General features: G+C 45.4%; 1 protein-coding gene across 3 annotated transcripts in view; it reads right to left on the reverse strand.

The window, feature by feature from the left end:
* Positions 1 to 22,412, reverse strand: part of RPS6KA1 (ribosomal protein S6 kinase A1) — a 95,115-nt gene extending 72,703 nt beyond the window's left edge. The window contains exon 1 of one of the 3 annotated variants that reach the window (XM_048501428.1): positions 22,112 to 22,412. In XM_048501428.1, the coding sequence (XP_048357385.1) occupies positions 22,112 to 22,183 (72 nt within the window). In that variant the 5' untranslated portion in view covers positions 22,184 to 22,412. Of the gene's footprint in view, positions 1 to 19,063; positions 19,125 to 21,538; positions 21,663 to 22,111 lie in introns of those variants that run through there. The other 2 variants (XM_048501430.1, XM_048501429.1) reach the window with 2 other exon arrangements.
* Positions 22,413 to 24,814: the final 2,402 nt, after the last annotated feature.

Genomic DNA, 24,814 nt, shown 5'->3' on the forward strand with positions numbered 1-24,814 from the left:
TAAGGTGCGCGTTAGTCGGGAGTAAGCTTGGTGGTAGTCGGTGGCTTTGCTTTGAAGCAACTGTGCAACGCTTCGAACGGGTGAATCACGACCCTAGGAGGGTTTACTCAGAAGCAAGCCCCATTGTCAGCAACCGAGCTTACTCCCAGGTAAAGGATCACACTTTAGTTCTTTCCATAAATATCAGTAGGGTTTAACAGCGCTTAACAGGGTTCATGAATTCCATTTTCTTGCAATGTTCTCAGTGGCATGAGTGTTATAAGATACCCAATCTCCTGAACAGCTCTGATGTACTCTTTTGTGAAACTGTGGCAAATTTTATACTGTAAATTAGTAATTTTAACTGTATTTCTTAACCTTGTTTTGTTTTAAAATTTTGTCCTGTTTTATATGCCAATAAAGGCTTGTGTGCGTGTGTGTGCTTAACAGGGTTACCTACACTGCTTCCCCAAAACTAGGTCTTAGGTTTAGTGCGAATAATCTCCCTGAAATAATTGCACTATTATCACATGACGAACTCTGTGCACGCGTGCCCACAGAGAGGGCTCTGAGTGCCACCTCTGGCACCCGTACCATAGGTTCGCCACCACTGGCCTAAATCAACAAATATTTTAAAACTATGCATTTGAACATGTACTTCATTAGAACACAGGTTTAGATTTCACTGAAATTGGAAGAATGCACTTTGTGTCAAGGACGAGATTGAATCATTTAGAACAACAGTGTGTACTTTGTTTAGATTAAAATTAAAATCGAGACTGTAAGGCATGGTTTGTGTCAAGAAAAAGTTTTGTTTGTTTCAGAAATTATTCACTACTTTCGTACTGCTAGCCAGTTCGACATAGTCAATGGTGGATTATTTTTGCCCGCTCTGGTGGCACAGAGAGAACAAAGGACTGCATTTAAAAGGACAGTAGAGCACTTCCCCTCATTCTCTCACCTCTCTGCTAGTGCCAGAAATTGTTCAAGCAAATTGGAGATCTAGTCCTGACAGCGGGCTACAAAGAGCTCCAAGGTCTTTACAGACCTCAGCTTGTGGGGGGCATTTTGTGCCACTCTCTATATCACCCAGGACCGTATTCAGAGCTGCACACTACAGTTATCCCATTCGCATCAAGACTGTCCCCACTGCAATTCTGATATACTGCAGGTCAGCATAAAAAATTAAACGGACATTTTTCGGGGAGTTTTGTGGAAGTCACAGACGAAGGCCAGCAGATGACACAGAAAAAGTTTAGAAACTCAGACATGCCTAAAATATATATACAGTGTTGTATAATATCAACATATTTTATCTGTTAATACCATAAATATACACGATTTCTTTTAAAAAGTGAAAATAAAAGAAACATTAAAAAATCAGATTCTCTGGTACGAAGGGAGAGCCCAAAAACTTTATGCAGATTTCCAGATAGTGGGGAGTGCTGCACACCTAACCCCAGCAATGTGGAAGGGATAACTCTAGTTGTAGAAACACACTGTTGTAACACCAAATGGTGTGGATTCCACTACAACTGTAAAGTTTTTCTTCCGGCTGGTTTGAAGGAAAGAGTTAACTAAAGCATTTCATCATGACTCAGCAAGCCTGGCGGGTGTGCCATAGGTAGGGAGAATGAAGCAGAAGCTGCAGAAAGACCTTGGCGAGAGTTTTATCAGCTGGATTCTCGCCATGCTTGGCAGGTACAAAGTCAAGCCAAGGAGAGAACAGATCTTGCCCAAGGGAGTGAGCGTTTTTCAAGCCATGGACTTCAGCACTTGAGTCCAGCACGCCAGCGACAGACCCTCTAAAGCTGGTCCAATTTCACTTAGCATTTCTTGCCTGGATTCTAACAGTGGGTCAAGGAAGGCAAAACCCAGAGCGCCCTCCCTGCTGCCCAGACAATTCCCTCTTTAGCAGGGTGTGCCTTGCTGTATAGACAAATGCGAGGCATGAAGTACCCAGGCAGAGGGAACAGAAAAACTAATTTGTCAAATGCTGTTAACAGATGAAGCTGGAAAACAATTATGTTCCCAGAGCACATTACAGTTACACAGGTCACAATTTCCAGGACAAGAAGCTGACTAGACTTACATGAGATTTCTACCACTACTTTAATACCCGATCACTTTCCGGTCAGATTCAACCCCCTCCAAAAGCACTTCACTACTGTGAAGCTTCAAGGAGTCATCAACATCCCACCCCAGGGAGGACCTTATAAACTCTCTCCTCAACACTGATTGGCTCCTGCTTTTCCCTCCATCTTCAAAGGCTTGAGGTGAGGGGGACAAGGGGGCAGTATTATGTACACAATTGTGCCACTGCCAGGGAAACTGAAAGTGACATCATTTCACTCTAGAAATTGCTGGAAACACTATGATAAAACCATAACTATTCCAGCAATTCCTAGAGCTACGTGACAGCATTTCTGGGGGAAACTCAGAAGTGACATCCTGCCGCACCAGCATTTAAAATCCTCCTGCTGCTGCACTATAGACTTGTCCATCCCTCCACCACTCTCAGGCATGTGATTACAACAAGCAGGCTAGGACCTGGAAGATCCATGTTCCAAGTCCTATTGTGTCAGGAAACTTTGTAAGGGGTAGGGTTACCAAGTTCCCACCAGGGGCGGAGGATTCCTTGCTTTCAGGGCTCTTATTGCCCACCAGCACTCTGGCAGGACTTTTTTACTTATCATTAGGTGACAGCGTGACATCACTTCAGATTTCCCCCAGAAGTGATGTCATGTACTGCCCCCTTTCCCTGTTGCCCCATTCCCACTTCTTACCAGGCTATTCCAAGAAACCCAATTGAGGGACTATGAGCCACCAATCACTGTTTCAGTCAAAATCAGGGGTCTTCAAACTATGGCCCTCCAGATGTTCATAGACTACAATTCCCATGAGCCCTACCACTTGGCCATGCTGGCAGGGGCTGATGGGAATTGTAGTCCATGAACATCTGGAGGGCCATAGTTTGAATACCCCTGGTCTAAATTATATCACAGGGTTGTTGAGAGGATAGGCAGTCCACCATTAGTGGACATGCTCGCCTCATCTCTCATTCATTTCATTGATGCCTATTATAGGAGATTTCCCCAGTGTCTTGTTCCCTGTGGACCAGATCTGTCCTCCACTTGGCTCCACCAAAGGATCTAGGTAAAAGTCTTCCACATCACCAGCCACCTGATCTTTTAACTGGAAATGCCAGGGAGTGGACCTACCTGCATACAAAATACATGCTCTGCCACTGAACCACAGCTCAAGGGGTTCATCTAGTGGGAAACACTACCATTTGTGGAATGGTTCCACAAAATCCCAGCACTATCATTTTTTTATTATTGTGCTTCTTCCTTCTCACCTGTCTAGGGATTGGAGGGGCAGGCAAATGGGCAATTCTTCATGGCACTTTTGTCCTGCTTTCCTATATACCGTGATGAAAGGCCTGTGTCTCCTCCATGTTTGGCTTCACGGCTTGCCGTGGCTTTCGTGGTCCAGTTCTGCCAATCACTTTGTATCTGCAGAGGATTTTGTGGCATTAAACGGATTTAAGGAGCAGGTTGTTTCCAGATAAACATCATCCCAAAGGCAGCCTTAGGCAGGTTGTTATATAACTATCAAAGCCAAGTTCGGTAACTGGAAATGATTACTGAATGGGGAACGAGTACTGCAGACAGACATGCAATCTGTAGGTACACCCAGGGGGTTATGGCGGGCATATTTGTGTGCTCCTCGAGCTCTGAATTACTGTGCATAACTTGTAGCTGAAGCAAACCCTGAAAGGTAATGCTTCAATTCTCCTACCTCCCTGCTTTTAAGGCTGCCTTCTTAAAGGTGATTCTGAACATACAATAGATGTCCAGACTGTCTCCAGAATGATGCTTCTTTCTCCAGGGACTTGTTTTAATTGTCATTTCTGTCATCTGTCTCAACAGAGCCCAGGAAAATGTGGTTTTATTCCACTGGGGGTGCTGAGATACTTCTGTCTAACCTGGGGGATCCCAGAACCCAGATAGCTCAGGAACTCACAATTCCCATCAAGTTCTCTGTCAGCATGGCCAATTGGCCATGCTGGTAGGGGCTGATGGGAATTGTAGTTCCTGAACATCTGGAGAGCCGCAGGTTCCCTACCCCTGGTCTAACCATTCAGTTCCCCCCACCCCACCTCCCTGCCTCATTGTAAGCAATAAATACATGATTTGCCTAGGCTTGCAAAGAGATAAATTTTTGTCCTGCTAGTCACCCTCTTTCCGGTAACCCTGGCTATTCTTGCTTATTCCCAAGACTCTTCTGTCCATTTTTTTTAAAATTCCTGGTCAGACTGTAATGTAATGTAAAATTCTTGGTCTTCTGTAATGGTCAGACTGGGACACACAATTCTTGCCATCCTCTTCTCCATTATATCCTCACCACAACCCTGTAAGGTAGGTCAGGCAGAGAGTGATGAAGAAAGGTTCAGTGAGCTAAGGATGTATGTGGATTTGAACAGCCATGGTCTAACCCAGTGTTTACCAACCTTTTCGATGTCACGGTACCCTTGACCTCACTCTTCATATCTCACAGTACCCCTGCCATCCCCCCCACCTTCCCCTCCCAGTGCACCTGCTTGCATAACTCCCCACCTTCCCCTCCCAGGGTGAAGGGAAGAATGGGGGGGGCAGGAAATGGCTGCTGACCTTGTGGCAGGCCCTGCCCCGAGCCAGCTCCATGTCCTTGCTGGCGCCGGCAGGAGACACCACAAAAGTGAGGGGGGGTTAGCATTGCCACGGTACCCCTGGGACATGCTCAGGGTACCACAGAACACTGGTTGAAAATCACTGGTCTAACCCATAGGTGTCAAACTTGCGGCTCTCCAGATGTTATGGACTACAGTTCCCATCATGCTGGCAGGGGATGATGGGAACTGTAGTTCATAACATCTGGAGGGTGCAAGTTTGATACCTGTGGTCTAACCATTATACAACACTGCTGGATCCAGACGAGACATCTTGTATGACCATGAATATTTCACAGCACTCTAGATGTACTGTAGAGTCACATTCTGCTTGCCACGCTTCCCTGCTGTGATGCCAGGGCCAGGGGCCACCTTTGCCTGGTTTAAATAACATTATGGGTTGCTGATGGACAAAAGAGAGGGAGTTTCTCTTGCTTGTGTTGCATTGGGACATACGGGGGCTGCACAGTACTACTCTGTCACTTGCATTATGCACCACTGGTGTATGTTAAATTAGAGTGCCATTTGGATTTTCTTCTGTGGACAACAAGATGTCTTGATCTATCCTTGAGCATGTGAGCAGCCCCAGTGCCTGGGTTGCTATCCTTCAGGTGAGGCTTCCTGGTCTCCCAGAATTACAACTCAAATCCACACAACAGGGATCAGTTCCCCTGGAGAAAATAGATGCTTTAGGAGGTGGACTCTACGGCATCAAGGGCAGTTTTCACAGTTGAGGGTCGCAAGCAGTCAGCTGCTACAGGGATCACTTCTGGGGCCAGTACAATTTCATTTGTTCATAAATGGTTTGGAACTAAGAGTGAGCAGTATAGTGGCAAGAATAATCCAGGATGATAAAAAGGATTGAGCATGACCACTAATGATGGACCACATGGCATGTCGAGACCACGATGGGCAGCCCCTACAGACCTCCATGGGAGCAGTCAGATATTTCAGTGAACTGGGGTTTGTAGACTGCTTTGATCCAATGCTAATAGTGGGCTTCAAGGACATCACAAGCAACAATTTGAATAATTTGCTGCCCCTCACAGCTGGCTGGATGCAGAGATGGCCAGGAAGGGAGGATGCCTACCCGACTTGATGATAGAAGAGAGACACACAAGCAGCAGACATATGAGAGGGGGCTGCCCAAACCAGGAAGGCTTCTTAAAGTTTTGCGCTGAGTCCTTTTACAGGCTGTTGGCAAAGTTTCCTGGCTTTGGAAAGAAACCAAATCCTTAATTAAAACAAGACAAAAAAAATCCTTTGTAACCTCAAACATTGCTTATTGGTCATCAGTGGCCTTTAAGTGGGAGTTAAAAGCTTGTCAGTGTGAGCTAACAAATTCACCTGAGCAACCCCCCCCCCATAAATAAACAAAAACAAACAAACAAACGAACAAATGGAGGGAATTAGTCATACTTTGCTTAAAAGAAACAAATAGGAGCCAGTTTTCTTATTATCCAAATTTCCACTTCACTTAGTATTGAACCAACTTGTCTGAATAGGCCACGTACCAGTGAAGAGATGGAAGAACTATTTAAAAAAGAGTATGAGGGTTGCACATTCCACGAAAAGCAAATTAAATTCTAGATTGAAATAATGCTGAGGTTCGCTCTAATTCTTTACATTAGCTATACTGCAGACATATTAGCATAACAATCATGTGTCAGCCTTATTTGAACATTGCTTGCGGTTCAGGAACAAAACTCATTCCATTTCTTTCTTTATCAATACATAAATCAAATCTCTGGACAGAGCAGAATTCAAATTAAGAAGACAATGAGACACTGGGAAACACACATGGCTCAAATCCTTTCTTCCTAAAAATAACTCAGGATTTCCTTGCAGAAAATTAGTCTTGCTTATGTACACCTCTTTGAATTTCTTAGAAAACAGTCCTGTATTTGAATACTCTCCCTAGGACGTTGCCACGGGCTGACTCCTGCTGCTACTAGCGCAAAAACCCACATGCCTGCACAGCAATTAACATTCAAGTTGGAATTAATTACTGCTGGCAATTCTAGTACATTATTCTGAATGTACAAAAAGCAGCTGCCTGCTCATTTCCAGGCTCAATTCAAAGCACTGGTTTCTGCAGCCAAAGCCCAAAATGGTGTGAGACCAGCATATGCCTAGAATGGCCTACTTCAGTACAAGCCTCCCTAAATTTTAAGGTGGTCACCCAAAGCCGGCTGTGGATGCCCTTGCCTTCAAAACACCTACAAAGCTGGCAACAAGCAGAGGGTGAGGCATTCTGTTGTGGTCCTTCACCTGTGGAACGTTCACCTCCTAATTCCTCACTTGGTGCCAACTCTGTCCTTTTCCTGGAGCCAACTCAAAACTCACTTATTTACAGAGGCTTTTATCAAGCTGCTAGTTTTGAATCTGATTTACCTCTGCCATTTTAAACTCAGAATTCAAGCATCTCACCTCAACTGACCTTTCCGTTGCTGTTTTCAGATAAATGGACAACATTAAAAGTTGGTCTATGACCATGTATGGTGGTGGAAAGTGCTGTCAAGTCACAGATGACTTAAGGTGACCCCACAGGGTTTTCATGGCAAGAGACATTCGGAAGTGGTTTGTCATTATCTGCCCTTGCGCAGGCTGAAAGAGCTATCATTTGAAACAACAGCACAGGGTTTCATTGACTCTACATGCTCCCTTGCCTAACAGAAAGCCAGATTAGCAGCTTTGCCCCAAAATACATGAAGGGTGATATAATATAAAAATGTGGAATAGTTTTAGCATGCAACTGTAGTGCCATCGCAGAAGAACCCTTCAAGTAGGGAATGGTGCTGTCAGGGGTACCCAACCTTTATGAGCCTGTGGGAAACTTTGGCATTTTAATACAGCATGGTGGGCGCAGTAGCATCTGCAGGAGGCAAAGCCAGCCACAAAATGATCACCACATCTTAACTTCCATAAAAGAGTACAAATCCTTGGGAAGTGATGCAGCTGCTTCAAAGCAACGTTTCATACAATCTGCACAACTAATCACATCTCCAAGAATCAACCAGAAGCCCTACTGGGCAAAAAATACTACCTGGCCCACCCACTTCCTAAAAACACTTGCCAAGAACCAAAAAGGTCTCTGCAGATGCCATGGCACCACTGGACATCACTGTGGGAACCCCAGGCTTAAAGTAAATTGGCAGCCAGGATAACTTCCTCCGGGACTTCAGAATTCCTCATCAGGGAGTATCAGGTGCAAGCACTGGAGCCCAACTCCAATTGGCCGCTATGTGATGCTTACCCAGAAGGCTGCACCTAAGCAGGTTATAAAATAAGAAGAGGAAACAGTAGCAAGTGAACTGAAGACCTCGAACTTTGTTTTGTTTTCTTGTCTGCAATTCAAGCATACTAGTGTTGCCAGAGTCTTGTGCAGTTGAGTTTCCTTTGACCACCCAACTCTATTAGAAAAAACCCTTGCCTCAGGGGGGGGAAACAGTCTCTGGTACAACTGCTAGCAAAGGGATTTTTTATTTTTGCTATACCAGCATGATGTGGCTGCTCTTCTTCTCTTCCAAGTAGCTCACGTGGGCGTCAACCATATAGAATTAGGAGCTGCTACCTTTGAAGGCAAAGGGCAAAGGAACGCACGCCCCAAGGGTGAACAGTCTCAAAAATTAAATCACTGACACTTGCATAACTTATGAAATGCAGACACCTTTCTGGAACTCAACTGCAATCACAACATCTCTGCCCTATGACTCAGACACTGAAGATTTGAAAAGCCCATCTTTTCATTTTCATGGCAAGGATCCAGGGCAATTTATATAACTGACATTCCTGACTAGGATTGCCCTCTCTAATCCCCCCTCCCCCAAACACACAATTCCAATGCCTGGAAGTAGACACAAAACAGGCAGAAATTCAAAAACGTCAAGATTTCCTAGTACCGATAGGGCAGCACTGCTTGCTCGTTTTTCTCTGCCAAGCAACAGGTAAGGGGCACAGAAGCTTTGCCAGAAACAGGGACAGCATCCTGTGGCAAGTGCCATAAGAGTTATGACAACTTTGGAGACCCATCCATGAACTAAGGTATCTGCCTACCACACACTGGTCAGCAAACAAGGCAATGCCAGTGTGGAAAGAATTAAGTGGCAAACTTGCCAGTCAACACACAACATGGAAGAATGAGCTATCTCCACAAAACAGTTTGGGTTCAACTTAGGCAGACACAAAGAAAATATTTCCCCATAGTTCATTTGCAGAGATGATTACTACTACCTGTAGGAATTGTTAGAAGCACAAATGGACTTTGAAGATTGAACAAATTCACGGGTGATTCTTATAAGGAATGAATTCCTTAAAAGAATCATCTGTGAATTTGTTCAGTCTTCAAAGTCCATTTGTGCTTGAGGCAATTCCTACAGGTAGTAGCAATCATCATCAAAAAGGTAACCTCTACATTTAGAGGTAGCAAACCTTGAAAAATACTACTACTACTACTAGAAAGCAAACTGTTGATCCTCCTGGATAGCTGCTTGGCCACTATGTAAAACAGGAGGCTGGACAAAATTGGCCACTGGTCTCATCAGCAAGGCTCTTTAGGAAGAAGAGGTCTATCCATGCATGTTAGCCATGAAAGGTCAAATAGAGGTTCCATGACTGAGGACATTATACGCTTGATGGCTGGACATGGAAGGTATGGACATTAGGTTCATAGATGCTTCCCAAGGTATCTGGCTGGTTGTAGTAATATAAGGACCAATATCGTAACCAGGGAAGGAGATTCTTAAATATAATATTCACTATCAGTTTCTAGAATTGGTGCAATACTAATAGAACTTCAAAGGGAAATAACTTCTCCAATCAATAAGACTGTTTATCAACATTGTAAGAATCACTGCTGTTATACCAGCCATGCCTTGGGTCAGGGGCATTTAGAAGGATACCAGCCACTAACAACGATCTTTTTTCTATTCTCAGAATCCTGTGCTCAGATACTAGAATACACCCATCAGGTTTCTGTCAGCATGGCCAATTGGCCATGCTGGTAGGGGCTGATGGGAATTGTAGTTCCTGAACATCTGGAGAGCCGCAGGTTCCCTACCCCTGCTCTATCCGATCAAATGCACATGCCTTGGGTATTAAATTTTTGTTGACTGGCATCTTGCCTCTGAACAAAGTCTCATTTTCTTTGCATTTCTTTGCGTGTGGGGTACCACCACACTCTACCATCTGGTCTACACACCCTGTGTATAATCTGGGGCATTACTACTCATCATTGGAACCAGAAGTGGAATCTAACAGAGCTGTCACCCAAAGTAAAGTCACTTCCTGAAAAGTGACAGACTAGAGCAGCTGTTTGTGAAATGATTAGATTTATGTGAGTCACTGAATTCTCTACGGGTCAGATTTTATATATTTAATATCAAAGCTGGAAGGGACCACCAGGGTCATCTTCTAGTCCAATTTCCTGGCAGTGCAGGGTCACCTCCAGATTAGATTACTGTAACTCTCTCTATGCATGGCTACCCTTGAGGTTGTTCCAGGAATTTCAGCAGGTCCAAAATGCAACAGTGAAGGTTCTTACAGGAGTTTCTTTAAGATCACATATTCAGGCTGTACTTCTCCAGGTGAACTGGTTACCAGTTGAACACCGGATCAAATTTAAGATTTTGGTCTTAATTGTTAAAGCCCTTAATGAGCTGGGATTGTCATAACTGCGGGACAGTCTCCCTCAGTACAACCCTCAGAAGGCATTACGTTCTATGGGAAGTAATCTGCTAGTGGTCCTTGCTCCTAAAAATGTGTGGCTGTTTTCAACCAGAGCGAGAGCCTTTTTGACTCTGTCCCTAGCTGACCAGACTCCTGCAGGATTTAGTTCAGTTCCCCCGGACTTACAAGATAGAGAATTTCCACCACGTTTTTTGGTTGAGGAAATAACTGTTTAACTGACCTCCCCAGTTCTTCCCTTCATTACTTTTTTGATACTTGTTATAATATCTAGTTGGGTGAGTTGAGTTTAATTTTGTCTTGTGTAAATCCAACCAATAATAGGTGCATGGGAATCTGAAACTTGAACCAATACACTGGTTTTTGGTCATGAGCACAGAAAATTCTATCATGGTTGGGAGGAAGGGAAATAATTATTTCATGTCTTGAGGGTGGGTGGGGTTTTTATCGTCATCTGTTACTGTTGCTATATAGTTCCCTTCGGGACAGGGCAGTTTAAAAATCTAAAATATGAATAAATAAATATCTAACAGATAGGATTTTATTGAGATATATATATCTTTGTACAGTAGATTGATATTGTTAGCTGCCCTGAGCCCATCTTTAGACAGGAAACGGTGGAATAGAAGCCCAATAAAATAGATAAATAAAACTATAATATCTCCGACAAGTCAGTGTCTAATCAATACTTTAAAGCACAGGTGTCAAACTCGTGGCCCTCCAGATGTTATGGACTACAGTTCCCATCATCCCCTGCCAGCATGATGCTGGTAGGGGATGATGGGAACTGTAGTCCATAACATCTGGAGGGCCGCGGGTTTGACATCTATGCTTTAAAACATACAATGACAAAAAAAAAATCCACCACCTCATAAGGGAGACCATTAAAGGGTCAAACACACTTCACTGTCAGGAAGTTCTTTCTCAAATTTAGATGAAACTGCATTGACATTGCCTGTCTCTGCATGGCAACCCTGGTATTCCTTGGTGGACTCCCATCTAAATACTAACCAGAGCTGACCCTGCTCATCTATGGCAGTGGTGGCGAACCTATGGCACGAGTGCCAGAGGTGGCACTCAGAGCCCTCTCTGTGGGCACACGCAAACAGATTTCATCATGGGGGGGAGAATTCCCCCCCCCCCCACATCTAGGCTGGCCTGGGCCACTGGGCTCGATTATTAGCATTGAACCTAAGACCTAGTTTTGGGGAAGCAGTGTAAGTAACCCTGTTAAGTGCTGTTAAACCCCACTGATTCTCATGCAAAGAACTAAAGCGCGATCCTTTACTTGGGAGTAAGCTTGGTTGCTGGCAGTGGGACTTGCTTCTGAGTAAACCCTCCTAGGGTCGTGATTCACCCGTTCAAAGAGTTGCATGGTTGCTTCAAAGCAAAGATAACGACTACCACCAAGCTTACTCCTGAGTAACGCACACCTCAGAGCCAACCGTTTTTTCTAAACTAAAATCTCAGTATTCAGGTTAAATTGGCACTTTGCGATAAATAAGTGGGTTTTGGGTTGCAATTTGGGCACTCGGTCTCAAAAAGGTTAGCCATCACTGTTCTATGGTGACAGGATTGGGCTAGCCTGGGCTATTCAGATCAGGAACCTCAATGCTACACTTCTACTAATGCTGCTTAAAATCTCATTAGCCTTTTTTATTGCTGCATCATTCTGCTGGCACATATTACGCTTATGGGTCACTAGAACTTCCAAATCCTTCTTCCAGCCACATTTCACCCTTTCAATATTTATATAACAATATCCTTACCTCCATGTGAAACACTTTACACTTGTCACTTCATTTTATTTGTTGCAATCCTCCATCTCATCCAAATTCAGTGTTATCCTATTCACATCCTCCAAAGTATTAACTACGCCACCCAGGTTAATATAATCTGCAAACTTGATGAGCATATTCCCAACTCTCTTATCTAGGCCATTAATAATTATGCGAATCATCACCAGGGACAGAAATAGAACCCTGAGGCATGATAATTATCAACTCACTCCAGGTTGATTTAGAACCATGAACTATTACCCTTTGAGTACAATCTACCAACCAGGCCTTAATCCCCCTAACAGTAATCCATCATTCACCAATTTCTCAACAGGATCATCATGGGGGACCATCTTAGAAGCTTTCCTAAAATCCAAATACACATCCACAGCATTCCCACATTATACCAGATTCATAACTCTGTTTTTTTTTAAGAGATCAGATTGGACCATGACCTATTCCTGAGAAAACTGTGCTGAGATTTAACCTGTTCACAGGCCCCTAAATAATCCATCCCAAAATCATTCTTGGAATCAGTGTCAAACTAAATGGCTGATAATTTCCTGGGCCATCTTTTCTCCCCCATTCTTAAAAATACACACATGCCACATTAGCCTTTTCTCGATCCCTTGGTACTTCCTCTGTCCTCCAAAATTTTTCAAAAATAAAAGAGAGGAGTTAGAGATGATATCCACCACCTCCATGCACCAAAGGTTCCATTCCTTCAGTCTCGTTTTTAAGATCTTCCCTATTAATAAGAATGAAGCCTAAAATAGCTGAATCCCAGATGAGGAATCTTTGCCAAGAGCCATGGTGGTGGTGGTACTCAATCCACCCAGTTTCTGTCTACCTACCATGAACTTTATGTCTCTCACCTCAGGGCTCTCCTCTTTCTTAGCAAAGGCTGTTGCAACATCACTGTGTTATCCAGAAGACTCCAACCCTAATGAACCTTCTAGGCCAAGCACTCTCTGATAACAAACACAGCAGCTTCCAACTGGGTGCTTCCTGCAGATTCAAATGCAAGGCCTCCAAAGTATCTCCTAATCCAGTCAATTGGACAAAATCCTCTTGACTTTGGGGAAGAAGCAAAGGCCACCAGGAAATACACTGGTGAGCAGTATGGCACTCATGGAAACCACTGCGTTAAACTGTTAGGCCAGGGCAACTTTGGCTAAGGTTCTGCCATGAAGCTTACTGGGTGACTAGTCACTCATACGGTCAGCTTAATCCATTTTAGAGGGTGATTGAATGGTTCATTTTATCCTTCCATGTCACATCAATACCTTTGGAATAAGGCCAGCACAAACGTTTAAGGCAGTGGTGGCGAACCTATGGCATGGGTGATGGCACTCAGAGCCATCTCTGTGGACACAGGCAAACAGAGTGCCACCCCTCCCACATCTTGGCTGGCCTGGGTCAATTATTAGCATTAAACCTAAGACCTAGATTTGGGGAAGCAGTGTAGGTAACCCTGTTAAGCGCTGTTAAACCCCACTGATTCTCATGCGAAGAACTAAGCATGATCCTTTACCTGGGAGTAACCTCGGTTGCTGGCAATGGGGCTTGCTTCTGAATAAACCCTCCTAGGGTCATGGTTCACCCATTGGAAGAGTTGCACGGTTGCTTCAAAGCAAAGCCACCGACTACCACAAAGCTTACTCCTGAGTAACCCACGCCTCGAAGCCAACAGTTTTTTATAAACTAAAACTTCAGTATTTAGGTTAAATTGCCATGTTGGCACTTTGCGATAAAGTGGGTTTTAGGTTGCAATTTGGGCACTTGATCTTGAAAAGGTTCACTATCACTGGTTTAAGGAGTCTCTTTTATCTCACACACATACACACCTTTCTAGCACCACATGGTTGGTGTACCATGGTTTCAAATTCCATTGGCCCTTATGCAGAGTCTCTGGTGTACTGAAAATGCATGATGAAGTTCAAAAGCTTTGCATGTATAGTCCCAAAGGGTCTTACAAAAGGGAGACTATAAATTGAAAAATATTGTGGCACAGCAAAGGCTTCCTTGTTTACTCCAGAGGAGGACTGCTTTCTAAAGATGCTTGCGCTTTAGGCATTCCTTGAAATACAGCTAGTGGTAGGTAAAGACAGGAGCAGCAGTGGCGTAGGAGGTTAAGAGCTCGTGTATCTAATCTGGAGGTACGGGGTTTGATTCCCAGCTCTGCTGCCTGAGCTGTGGAGGCTTATCTGGGGAATTCAGCCTGTACACTCCCACATACGCCAGCTGGGTGACCTTGGGCTAGTCACAGCTTCTCGGAGCTCTCTCAGCCCCACCTACCTCACAGGGTGTTTGTTGTAAGGGGGGAAGGGCAAGGAGATTGTAAGCCCCTTTGAGTCTCCTGCAGGAGAGAAAGGGGGGATATAAATCCAAACTCTTCTTCTTCTTACATCTGAAAACAGGGAGGCATCACTTTTGCAAAATATAAATGCAGCCTGGAAGGTGTATTACATACAGCTACTAAATAGTTACACACCTGGAGTGAGTTAAGAATCATCTCATAGACATTCAGCATTTTACTTACTAAATCCTCTTATCAATGCTTGGTGTCCACTTATCAGAAGAAAATGTCCAGTTCCCCAACTTTGGCCTTCCCAGAAATGCCACACTGCTTCCACTGAAAAGCAGCAGGCTGCCTACAGCTTAAGCCTTCCAAGCAAGTCTTTGAAGGAAAGTCCCTAAACAAATCAAAAGTTCCAAAAAGCCAACTATAGACCCAGGTATGCAGCTCAATGAATGCATCTGGAGAATTCACAGCCAGAGAAGAAAAGCTTGAGCCAGTCTGGAAGGAGGGAAAGTGCACAGATGCGAGCTTTGAGCTCTGATTATTTGCATGCCACATCTTGTCAGTGAACTAAAAACAAAGAAAGGCGTTTGGATTCAGGCGAGCAACCGCAACCTTCACACGCAAACACATACCTCCCTACAGAATCTACGGTTGGTTGGTTGACACACCCACAACTCTTGCTAGAAGTCTTGGTAGCAGCGATGATGCACATCACATGCCACCACCTCCGAACTGAAGTTCTTTTCAACCAAGTAGAATCCTGCATCTGGCGGCAAGAGGAAGGGATAAAAGCTTACCTAGTCCCCAGGATAGTCCTCCAAGGCCACACCCTCCTCATCCCAAATGACCCTCCCCATGTGCCTATATCATCCTCAGAGATCTTGATGAAAATATACAGATACTAAAGTGTGGGAGGCAGCGACATCTGACAGGGGCTTTTTGGTGGTGGCTCCTAGTCTGTGGAACAACTTCTCTAAGGATGCTCATATGGCTTCATTATTAGTTTTTAAGAAGCTGTATCATCTGGACCAGTGGTGGGATTCAAATAATTTAACAACCGGTTCCGGTGGTGGGATTCAAATAATTTACCAACTGGTTGTTTATAAGCACCATTTTAACAACCGGTTCTGCCGAAGTGGTCCAAACCTGTTGAATCCCACCACTGATCTGGACTCAGGGCTTACTTAAGAATAAACTGCAAATGGCTTTAGTTTAAATGCTATACACCTTTGCATTAGACTGTTTTTGCTTTTGGTAGTTCTTAGTGTCCTGACTTTATTGCTGAGAGGACTTGGATAGTCTAAAAGGCATATGAATCAGCCATCCCCTGAAACTCAATTGACTGAGAAAGCAAAACCCAATTTTATTTGAATTTTGTGATTGTGAGATAAAGTTGCAAAACTTTAACCAACCCAATAAAAGGAATACTGTTTCCAACACTTTCATAAGCAGTGCAAGGAGGTTAACAGGACAAATCATTTTCCCAAGCAGGGTGCTACCTGACACTGTAAAGCTCCCCCTCCCAAATTAGTTTAGACAGCATGAAGGGAATGAATACAAAACCTATAAACAAGAGAAGGCTAATTAAGTAACTGGAGCAAAGATCTGAAGTAGGAGATGACAGATTAACAGGGAAACAAAAGAATGCCACTTTCTTTTGCAAATAGACAGCCAGGTCTCTGCACACCACAGCCCTGCAGAGAGGAGGTTTTTCCCCACGAGTCCACTTGACTTGAAGCAGTCAAGGTCAGTCTTGTCTCCTCTGACTGGCAGTTGCTCTGCATGGTTTCAGGCAGAGGTCTTTCACATTACCTGACCCTTTTAAGTGGAGAAACCAGAAATTAAACCCAAGATCTTTGCCATGCAAAGCAGATGATCTTCCACTAAGTATTGCCCCCTCATTCTTTCCTACAAACTGAAAAAGCCACCATGGGGGGGGGGGGCATCATTTTGTAGACAAGCTAGGAAAAGTGTCAGGCATATGGAGTACCCCAACATGCTATCTTATGCTGGCAATGAGTACAATTCAGGCCAAGATTAAATTTCAGTTTTGCTGATTTTATCTCTTGGCTCCTAGTGATGCGGAAAGGGTTAGGAATATGATTGCTTGAAGATGCACAGACTGGTGGGGTTTCATTTTTCAAGAACACCCTTCCTGGCACAAAATAATTCCTGCATTACAGAAGGTTAGCGACGTAGAAAGGTTTAACAGAGCCCTTTTCCAAATGCGCTCATGTTCTACATACAGTAAGGAAAAATTCCAAAAGATAAACACCCACCATCTAGAGTGCAAAGTCCAGGATTCTACCATCTCCTGCTGTGGAACGGTTCCTGTAGGAGGGCAACCTTTTTACCTACCCTGCTAATTCCACACCTGTTATCTGCCACAGCACAAATTCACAACCATTTGCGCTTCGCATAGCCCAGCTCATACCAGGCAGGCTGCCAAAGTTTTAAACTTGACTCAACTGGGAACACAGCTACTGTTCCTGTCATGTGATGTTGAAAACAAACGCCATTATTTGAGCGGCAAGGAATTTAAGAGTCCAGTTTCAGAGTTGTAGGAATGCCTGTTCTTCACACCGCCAGGCTTTTGGAATATTACACCGTATCAGGAACCCTGCTCTACAGCATAGCAGGCTGAAAGTTAATCTGGCCCACAATTCAGGGCTCCTCTAGTTAAGAATATACATGGCAATCTGGATTTCAGGCTTCAAATGATCTGGAGGGATTGAATTCCATCCTTACGAGAACACAGCAGCACACTTTTCAAAGAAAAGAATCTGACAAAAACCCCGAGGGATAAGGGACTTAGAGACTATCCCCCCCTCCCATAATATGAGGGGGATGCTTAACCACTCCTTTGGTTACTGCACTAAGCCCAGAAGCCATTAAGAATGAATAATAATATACACAAAGAAAAGTTGTAACGCCATTAAGCAGATCAATGGCTGCTCCTTCCAGGGTATCTCTGCCTGCAGTGCAGTACAAGCAATTCCATCTAAAATGCAAACTAAAGGGGATGCAAACACACTGTGTGAAAGGCAGCAGAGAACATGAACAGGAGTTCAATGCGGCATCAATGAAATTTATTCCAGCATTGGCTTCTGCGACTCAGAACTCACTTCATGTGAACTGGTGTGTACATTCCCATAATCAGTCTATACCTTTGGGAAGGGATGAGGCTAAAAACATCTGTTTGGCCTACAGAAGGCTCCAGGTTCAATCTCTGATATTTCCAGAGAAAAGGGTCAAGTAGTAGGTGACATGGAAGATTTCCACCTGGGTTTCAGGTAGATGTGGTCCCAGGTAACGCTGATTTGATACAAGAACGGTCTGATTCAGAGCAAGGAAGCTTCACACGCCCATGTGACATTATGAACACTTCATGCACCTGACAAAGTGAGATCTGACTTGAGAAAGCATATGCTGGAACAAGTTTTATCCATCTCTTAAAATGGCACTGGACTTTTTTATTTTGCTGCCATGTGCTAACGTAGGCCACTCTTCAAGAATTATGGGTTCAGAATATAGGAAGACTCATCTAGATCTCATCCCCTGCAATAACAGCAACTTCCGTCATACAAAAATCAGTACGGAAAAAGTCACATCAAAGAACAAGCCTGCAATTCACACATTAGCACTCTGATTCTAAACAAACATGGAAATATATGAAGCAGCCTTCTATTGAATCAGATCCAGCATTGTGTAGTGCAGGGGTCTGCAACCTGTGGCTCTCCAGATGTTTGGCCAATTGGCCATGCTGGCAGGGGCTGATGGGAATTGTAGTCCATGGACATCTGGAGAGCCACAGGTTGCAGACCCCTGGTGTAGTGGTTAAGAGCAGGTGGACTCAAATCTGGAGAACTGGTTTTGATCCTCCACATGAATGAAAGACTCTGACGTGATGAACTAGATTTGTTTCCCCACTCCTACATTCCTGCTGGGTGACCTTTGGCTGGTCACAGTTCTTCAAAACTCTCAGTCCTTCAGAACTCTGTTGTGGGCAGAGGAAGGGAAATGAGTTTGTAAGTCCTTCTGAGTCTCTTTACAGGAGAGAAAAAGGGGTATAAATCCCAACTCTTCATCATCTTTTCATTTTTCAAAGCCAGTATTCTCTACTCAAGACTAGAAGTAGATTTCTGGAGTCTCAGGCTGAGGTCTTTCCCTTAATCCCTTGAACGAGAGATGCCAGGGATTGCATTTGGGGTCATGTGCAGGCAAAGCAAACACTCTGCCACTGAGCCACAGCCCCCTCCTAAAGAATGCATGACTATGGATATGTACCCATTAACATCACACATGCCAACAAAAAGTTCAATTCAAGGTGTGCTGAACTTCATAAGCCAAACAATAAGCAGTTGGACCTCCTGCTCAGGGGCGCCATGAAGACATGGGGTCCAAGTCCAGCAATTTGCTCCTCACAAAATGGTTGCCTCTGAGGGTTTTGGGATCCATCTTGTGTGCTAGGTGAGACCATGAAGGCAGTTGGCTGCTGAACTTTTCCCCAACGTTAAGGTGTGCCTCACTGGACAATGAGGCTAACTAATCCCACTGTGTTACCTAAGGTGATTTAATCAGCACTATGAGCAGACCATTACTTACTTTATCTGCACCCATCGCAGCAAACAATCAGTATTCAATAGTCTAGGCCAGTGGTTCTCAAGCTGGGGGTCGAGACCCCTTTGGGGGTCGAACGACCCTTTCACAGGGGTCGCCTAAAACGTTCTGCATCAGTGTCCTCCATCTGTAAAATGGATAAATGTTAGGGTTGGGGGTCACCACAACATGAGGGACTGTATTAAAGAGTCACGGCATTAGGAAGGTTGAGAACCACTGGTCTAGGCATTCTCATATGTCCTGACCACTCATCAAACCTTCCCTGTCTTTCTGTTGGAACCCCAGGAAAGCAATCAGTTCTTTGTCTCTGGGTTTCCTACCTCATGTCACCTCAGGACCCACTCTGGGGTATAAATATTGGTCCTCTGGGCATTCATTCTCTCTGTGTGTGTGTGTGTGTGTGTGTGTGTGTGTGTGTGTGTGTGTGTGTGTGTGTGTGTTCCAGATCCATATGTGACCCCCCCCCCCCAACTTGCACATGGGCTATTTCCTTTGCTCTTGGAAAGGCTGGTTGTTTTCATCTTCAGCACTGCTTTCCCTGGACATCCCTTCAAGACTGGTGACTATGACCTATCCCTGAAATGTTCTCCAACACCCTTCCTCTCCTCTCAGTCAGCCCTTGTGTGCATATGTCAATTGCTTAGAACATAGTTCTTGTCTGAATATTTTTTATTCTTTAACAAAACCACATTTTTCTTGTATGCCTGCTCATTTGAGAGTTTTCCTCCAGGATTATCCTGGTGGACGTAGGTTATTGATCCTGGTTGTTCCCCTCTCTATCTCCAGGCAATTCTCCCAACCAAAGTGGAGATGGCCTACTAAGGGTAATAAAACTAGCTTCCGCTTCTTGCCACCTGGCTATCCATCCCCTCCCATCAAACAGCTCTAGACACCTGGATTAACAGACACCGGAACACTACCCAAAAGGCACCACATGGCACTCAGGAATCAGAACAGGCTGCACAGTCGGCACTTCTGACAACCTCCAGTACTGACAGCGTGATACAGTGGGTAGTTTCACAGTACGACCTTGAAGACCCACATTCAAACCCAACTCTGCCATGGAAGGTTGCGGGTAATCACACAATCTCAGCCCACCTGTCTTACAGCACTGGAGAATGATGCAAGCTACGTTGAGGCCCCCACAGGGAGAGGAGGGGAGAAATCTGGGATATAAATTAAGTAAATAAAGTGGTTCAGCAGATACAGAACTGAACTGGTCAGTTCGAGAACAGGTTCCTTTCGTTCCTTCATTCATACCCCACTTATATCCCTTATTGGGACTCAAAATGACGCTCCCCTTCAACATTTAATCCTCGTAACATTCCTTTTAGGTAGGTAAGGTTGAGAATGTAACTGGCCTTAAGTCTCCCAGCAAGCTTCCACGGCACAGCAGGGATTCAAACCACAGGAGGATCCTAGTCAGACACTCTAACCTCCACTGGTTCTAGCATTCACTCAACCACTGAACTCCTCAAGAGATCTTTAGCCAGTTGCTACCTCACTCAAAGCCAGGCTTGGAGGTTTGTTGCACGGACAAAATGAAGCAGATGAGATGGAGTACGGCACAAGCTTGATCTCCTTAAAGAAAAAAGGTAGGGCAAACACACCCTCTGATAAAATATAAAGCACAAGATAATATGGGTGCTAGTCAAAGGCAGCTGAACAAAACTGTGAGAGGCAGAAGTCCAAGTTCATAGACAGTTCAAGCACTGGGGTCAACAACTCTGAATACAGGAAAGACTGCATTTTCAAAAATAGTCTAAGCACTTCCAACTGCACTGAGAGTCATCCCATACTACTGCAGCCAAAAATCAAAGGCAGCTGAACCCATAAGGACCCTCAAGCCACCTGAAAGGCCAGCAAATGGATTGAAACATATAAACAGATATGGCCCCCAGCTCCTCATGCATTAACCAGTCAACTTGCCTTTAAGATGCCACACAATGCATGTCTGGCTCAAGTCTGCATGTCAAAACTGCTCTTAAAAGAAACATTCCATTTCAAAATGAAAAGCATCCCACATCTCCCCAATGGCTTTTAAGCCCTTCAAGTGTGCTGCAGAAATGCTGAGAAGGGCACCAATCCTAAAGAAGTCTACTCAGAAGTAAGTCCCGTTTTATTCAACGGGTCTTCCTGCCAGGAAAGCCTGCTTAGGATTTCAGCTCAGGTGTCCCAGCACGGTCCCCTCTTCAGCCTCACCTGAGCGCCCACCTGCTCTTAGGGTCCTTCCTGGCTTCCGCACTAGGTGCGGGAAGCTTGAAGGAACCGAGCCAGGAGTCCATTCCGCACCAGAACCGCAGCCTCCGGGGCAGCAGGACTTCCCCCAAACCGCGAGATTACTTGGCACTTTGCTTAACAGCTGAAGCCGACTCCTGGGCACGTAGCAGCACGAACGGCCAGGAAAAGCCATCCTGCCTCCCCCCCACCCCGAACTGCTGAAGGGGAGGGGGCGCATACCGTAAAGCGAAGGGCATCGGCGTAGTGCAGAACGCCGCATATCGATCGGATCAAACAGGAGGTTCCGATTACTTTAAAGAGCAGGGGGGAAGCTCTCTCCTCCGTCCTCCCCCTCTTCCGCCACCCCGACGGTTCCCTGTTAATAGCTTCCAGGAGAAGGAAGCGGTTACTTTCGGTGTGCCAAAGGCAACTCCCCCCGCCCCCGAAACCCAATCCGTGTAGAGGCGTCGGGGGGGGGGGGAGAGAAATGGCACGAATCCCATTAAGCGACTGAGTATTAGTACAGAAAGGGAGAGAAAGAGGTTGGCTCCTACTACCTCCTGCCCCGACAACACAGACCGACCCGTTTTTGTTTTTTGCAGTGCCCCGAGCAGGTTTCGAACCTGGCACCGAAGAAAAACCGCGCGGGCAAGCAATTACGCACAGGCCAGGTTTGCCAAAGTCAACGTCGGACCCGTTCCGCTTTCCCGATTCCCAGTCGAGCCCTACGGAGAGCCGGTCCCCTCTGACGCGCCCCCCGCCTCCGACCCATGCTGAGCTCGCTCCTCTCCAACCCCCAGGGTCGCGGCTCACCTCGCCGTCCAACTCCATGTCCACCAGCTCCATATCGGGCCAAGGCTCGGCTCCCAGCTGGGCGAGCGGCATCGCGGCTGCTGCTGCTGCTTCCGAGCCCCAGAAAGGCCGCCACGAGTCCTGCCGCGCACGCGAGCAAGCCCGCCGCCTGGCCCAGCTCTGCCAAGGGAGCTCGCAGGAGCGCCGAGACTTTATACGCCGCTGGTTTCCCCAGCGCTGAGCGCAGAGCTGCCCGCCAAGGAGGAGCCGAGCGCCAGCCCCCGCGGCCCCATTGGCTGCTCGGCCTGGCGGGGAAGGGCCGGGCGGCTCCGCCCAGGCCAGGCTGGGGTCTGGCTGCAGTCGGTGGCGGCTTGGCGCGGAGGGAGGCAGGGAGGGAGGGTCCTTAGCGTGGCGCAGGCAGGTAGCTGGCTGGGCGGTCGTTGCGCCCCGCTGCGCCCCGGCAGGCTCCTCCTCCGCCAGCCCAGCCGCTCCTTTTAATTCCGGATTAAGCGAGCAAGGCAGAATCCTGCTTCTGGGTCTGCCTGCGGTCCCTGGAAAGCGATTTACAGCCCCAGGCTATCTAGCCGTCGTCGATTCGGAAGCCGGCCCCACTCAGTTCGCGGGGGAGCCTAATATATAAAGGGAAAACCCTGCGGGGTCGCCATAAATCAGCTGCGATTGGAGGACCCGCGCACACAACTTATATCGAAAATGTATTTAAGACAATATAAAATATTAATTTCTGTAAAAATGTATCCAATCTCTTGGGTGTTTTGATTCATCCAGTCATTTGCCTCTTTTAAGACAGTCCTCAGCCAAAGCTGTTCTGCAGCTCAAAGCCCAACGGGTGTAGACTGGAGTAACTCTGCATAGTGCTGCCCTGTTAAACGTTTGATCCCAAAGCGAGGATGGGGAGGAATCCATATCCCCCCACTCCTTAAACAATAGCCATTTAGGGATCTGTCAACCCCCTTTTTCAATATGCACACCAGCCCTTCTAGGGGAAAGAAAAGCACTCTGCACATACTCAAAAGAATTCTTATTCCTGAATATTTCAGAGCTGCCCCAGCATACAGAATCCTGAGTCATCCTTTTGGCTTAAGTACATGGCTGCCAAAAAAAACCTCAGTGCAGCATGGTACAGTGAATCCGTAAGACCCAAGTTTGAATCCCCACCTCGCTATTGTGTACTGGGAGACATTATAAATAAACCCCCTTTTTCCAGGTCTCAGCAGTTTGGGGCCAAGCTGTTGCTTCCCAAAGATGAAGGAAAGTCATTTTGCATACGCTCAGAGACACTCTTTGGCCACTCATTTCAAGATTGAAATGCAGCACTCAGAATCAATTCTGGGACCGAGGCCAGCTTTAGATCTGATCCTGGCAGGTAAGTACTTATCAATATGACATTGCCCATGCCCGTTCGAATTAGGGTAAACAATAGCCCAGCAGGCTAGACTTCTATGTAGCACCTTAATGTTGCATGCATAACACTAAAGACCCAGTTTAAGCATAAAGATCAGGCGCACAGAAGGATAGTTAAGTTCTTCTGGGCTGTCATGGTTGACATTTGTATGACATCTTTGTGTGAACATGCTGGCATCGTGGGAGGGCAGTGGAGCAGTGTTGTCAGAGGTCTACAGCAGCTTTTAAAAAGAGCCGAAATGTTATGATGTAGAGCAAGGGATCAACAAGAGCCAGCCTAAGAAAGCCCATGGGCATAACTAAAAATATATTTCTTCACATTACCAATAATTGATTTGTTGCTTCATAAGCCATAATTTTTCTGCAGCTGAAACACTGGTTATTGCCAGGTCTTTATTAGGAGAGAAGTACACCAGGGGTCTCACAATAAGTCATAAACAGGGCGGCCCAGACTAGCCTGATCTTGTAAGATCTCAGAGGCTAAGCAGAGTTGGTCCTGGATAGTATTTGGATGGGAGATCACCAAGAAATTCCACAGTTTTATGCAGAGGTAGGCAATGGCAAACGGCCTTAGTCTCTTGCCTTGAAAACTCTACTGGCTTGCCATAAGTCAGCTGTGACTTGACAGCAATTTATGCATGCACCCCACACAATTATTTTAGTGCACTAGCATAAAACTGCACATGATTTGTACTTTGCTTCTAGGTAGCTGGCTCTATAATTTCTCTTTCTGCAAAGGATCTCTCATAACCCTTAGTTTTATTTTAAAACTTTGTTCTACCTTTACATCCTAGTTATTCTAGCATCCCACATACCCGTCCACATACCTTATTTTAAAATTTAAATTTTCCTTGTTAAAGAACCATATTTGTTTTCACACTGAGTCACATTGGGTTCTTCAGGCACAGGTGCAGTCTCCTGGTGTGAACGCCACTGCAAAAAAACCAAACATCCAGTTTTACATAAAAGTAGGACAGCGATCCTTCAGACTTTTGAAGGGGTATAGCTTTCTCCTGACTCTTGGTTTAGATATAGCATAAACTACGTTTGAGGGTGAGGCATTTATAATCTATCCACTGGCCCTGTACCTGTCAAGTTTTCTTCTGAACCTCTGAGGACTAGAAGCATGACAGGTTTTTCTAGAGGCTGTTGTGGATGACCCATCTTTAGTCATGACAACTTGCCCAAAGCATAATGAAATCTGACAGTCCATCCCTGTCTTTGGGCAACAAGTAATCTCAGAATCCAGGGAATCAACCAATATATTTTAACTCCCATGTGTTCCCTAGGAGACAAAGCTGA

The sequence above is a fragment of the Sphaerodactylus townsendi genome, linkage group LG06 (genome assembly GCF_021028975.2).
Source record: "Sphaerodactylus townsendi isolate TG3544 linkage group LG06, MPM_Stown_v2.3, whole genome shotgun sequence".
NCBI lineage: Eukaryota > Metazoa > Chordata > Lepidosauria > Squamata > Sphaerodactylidae > Sphaerodactylus > Sphaerodactylus townsendi.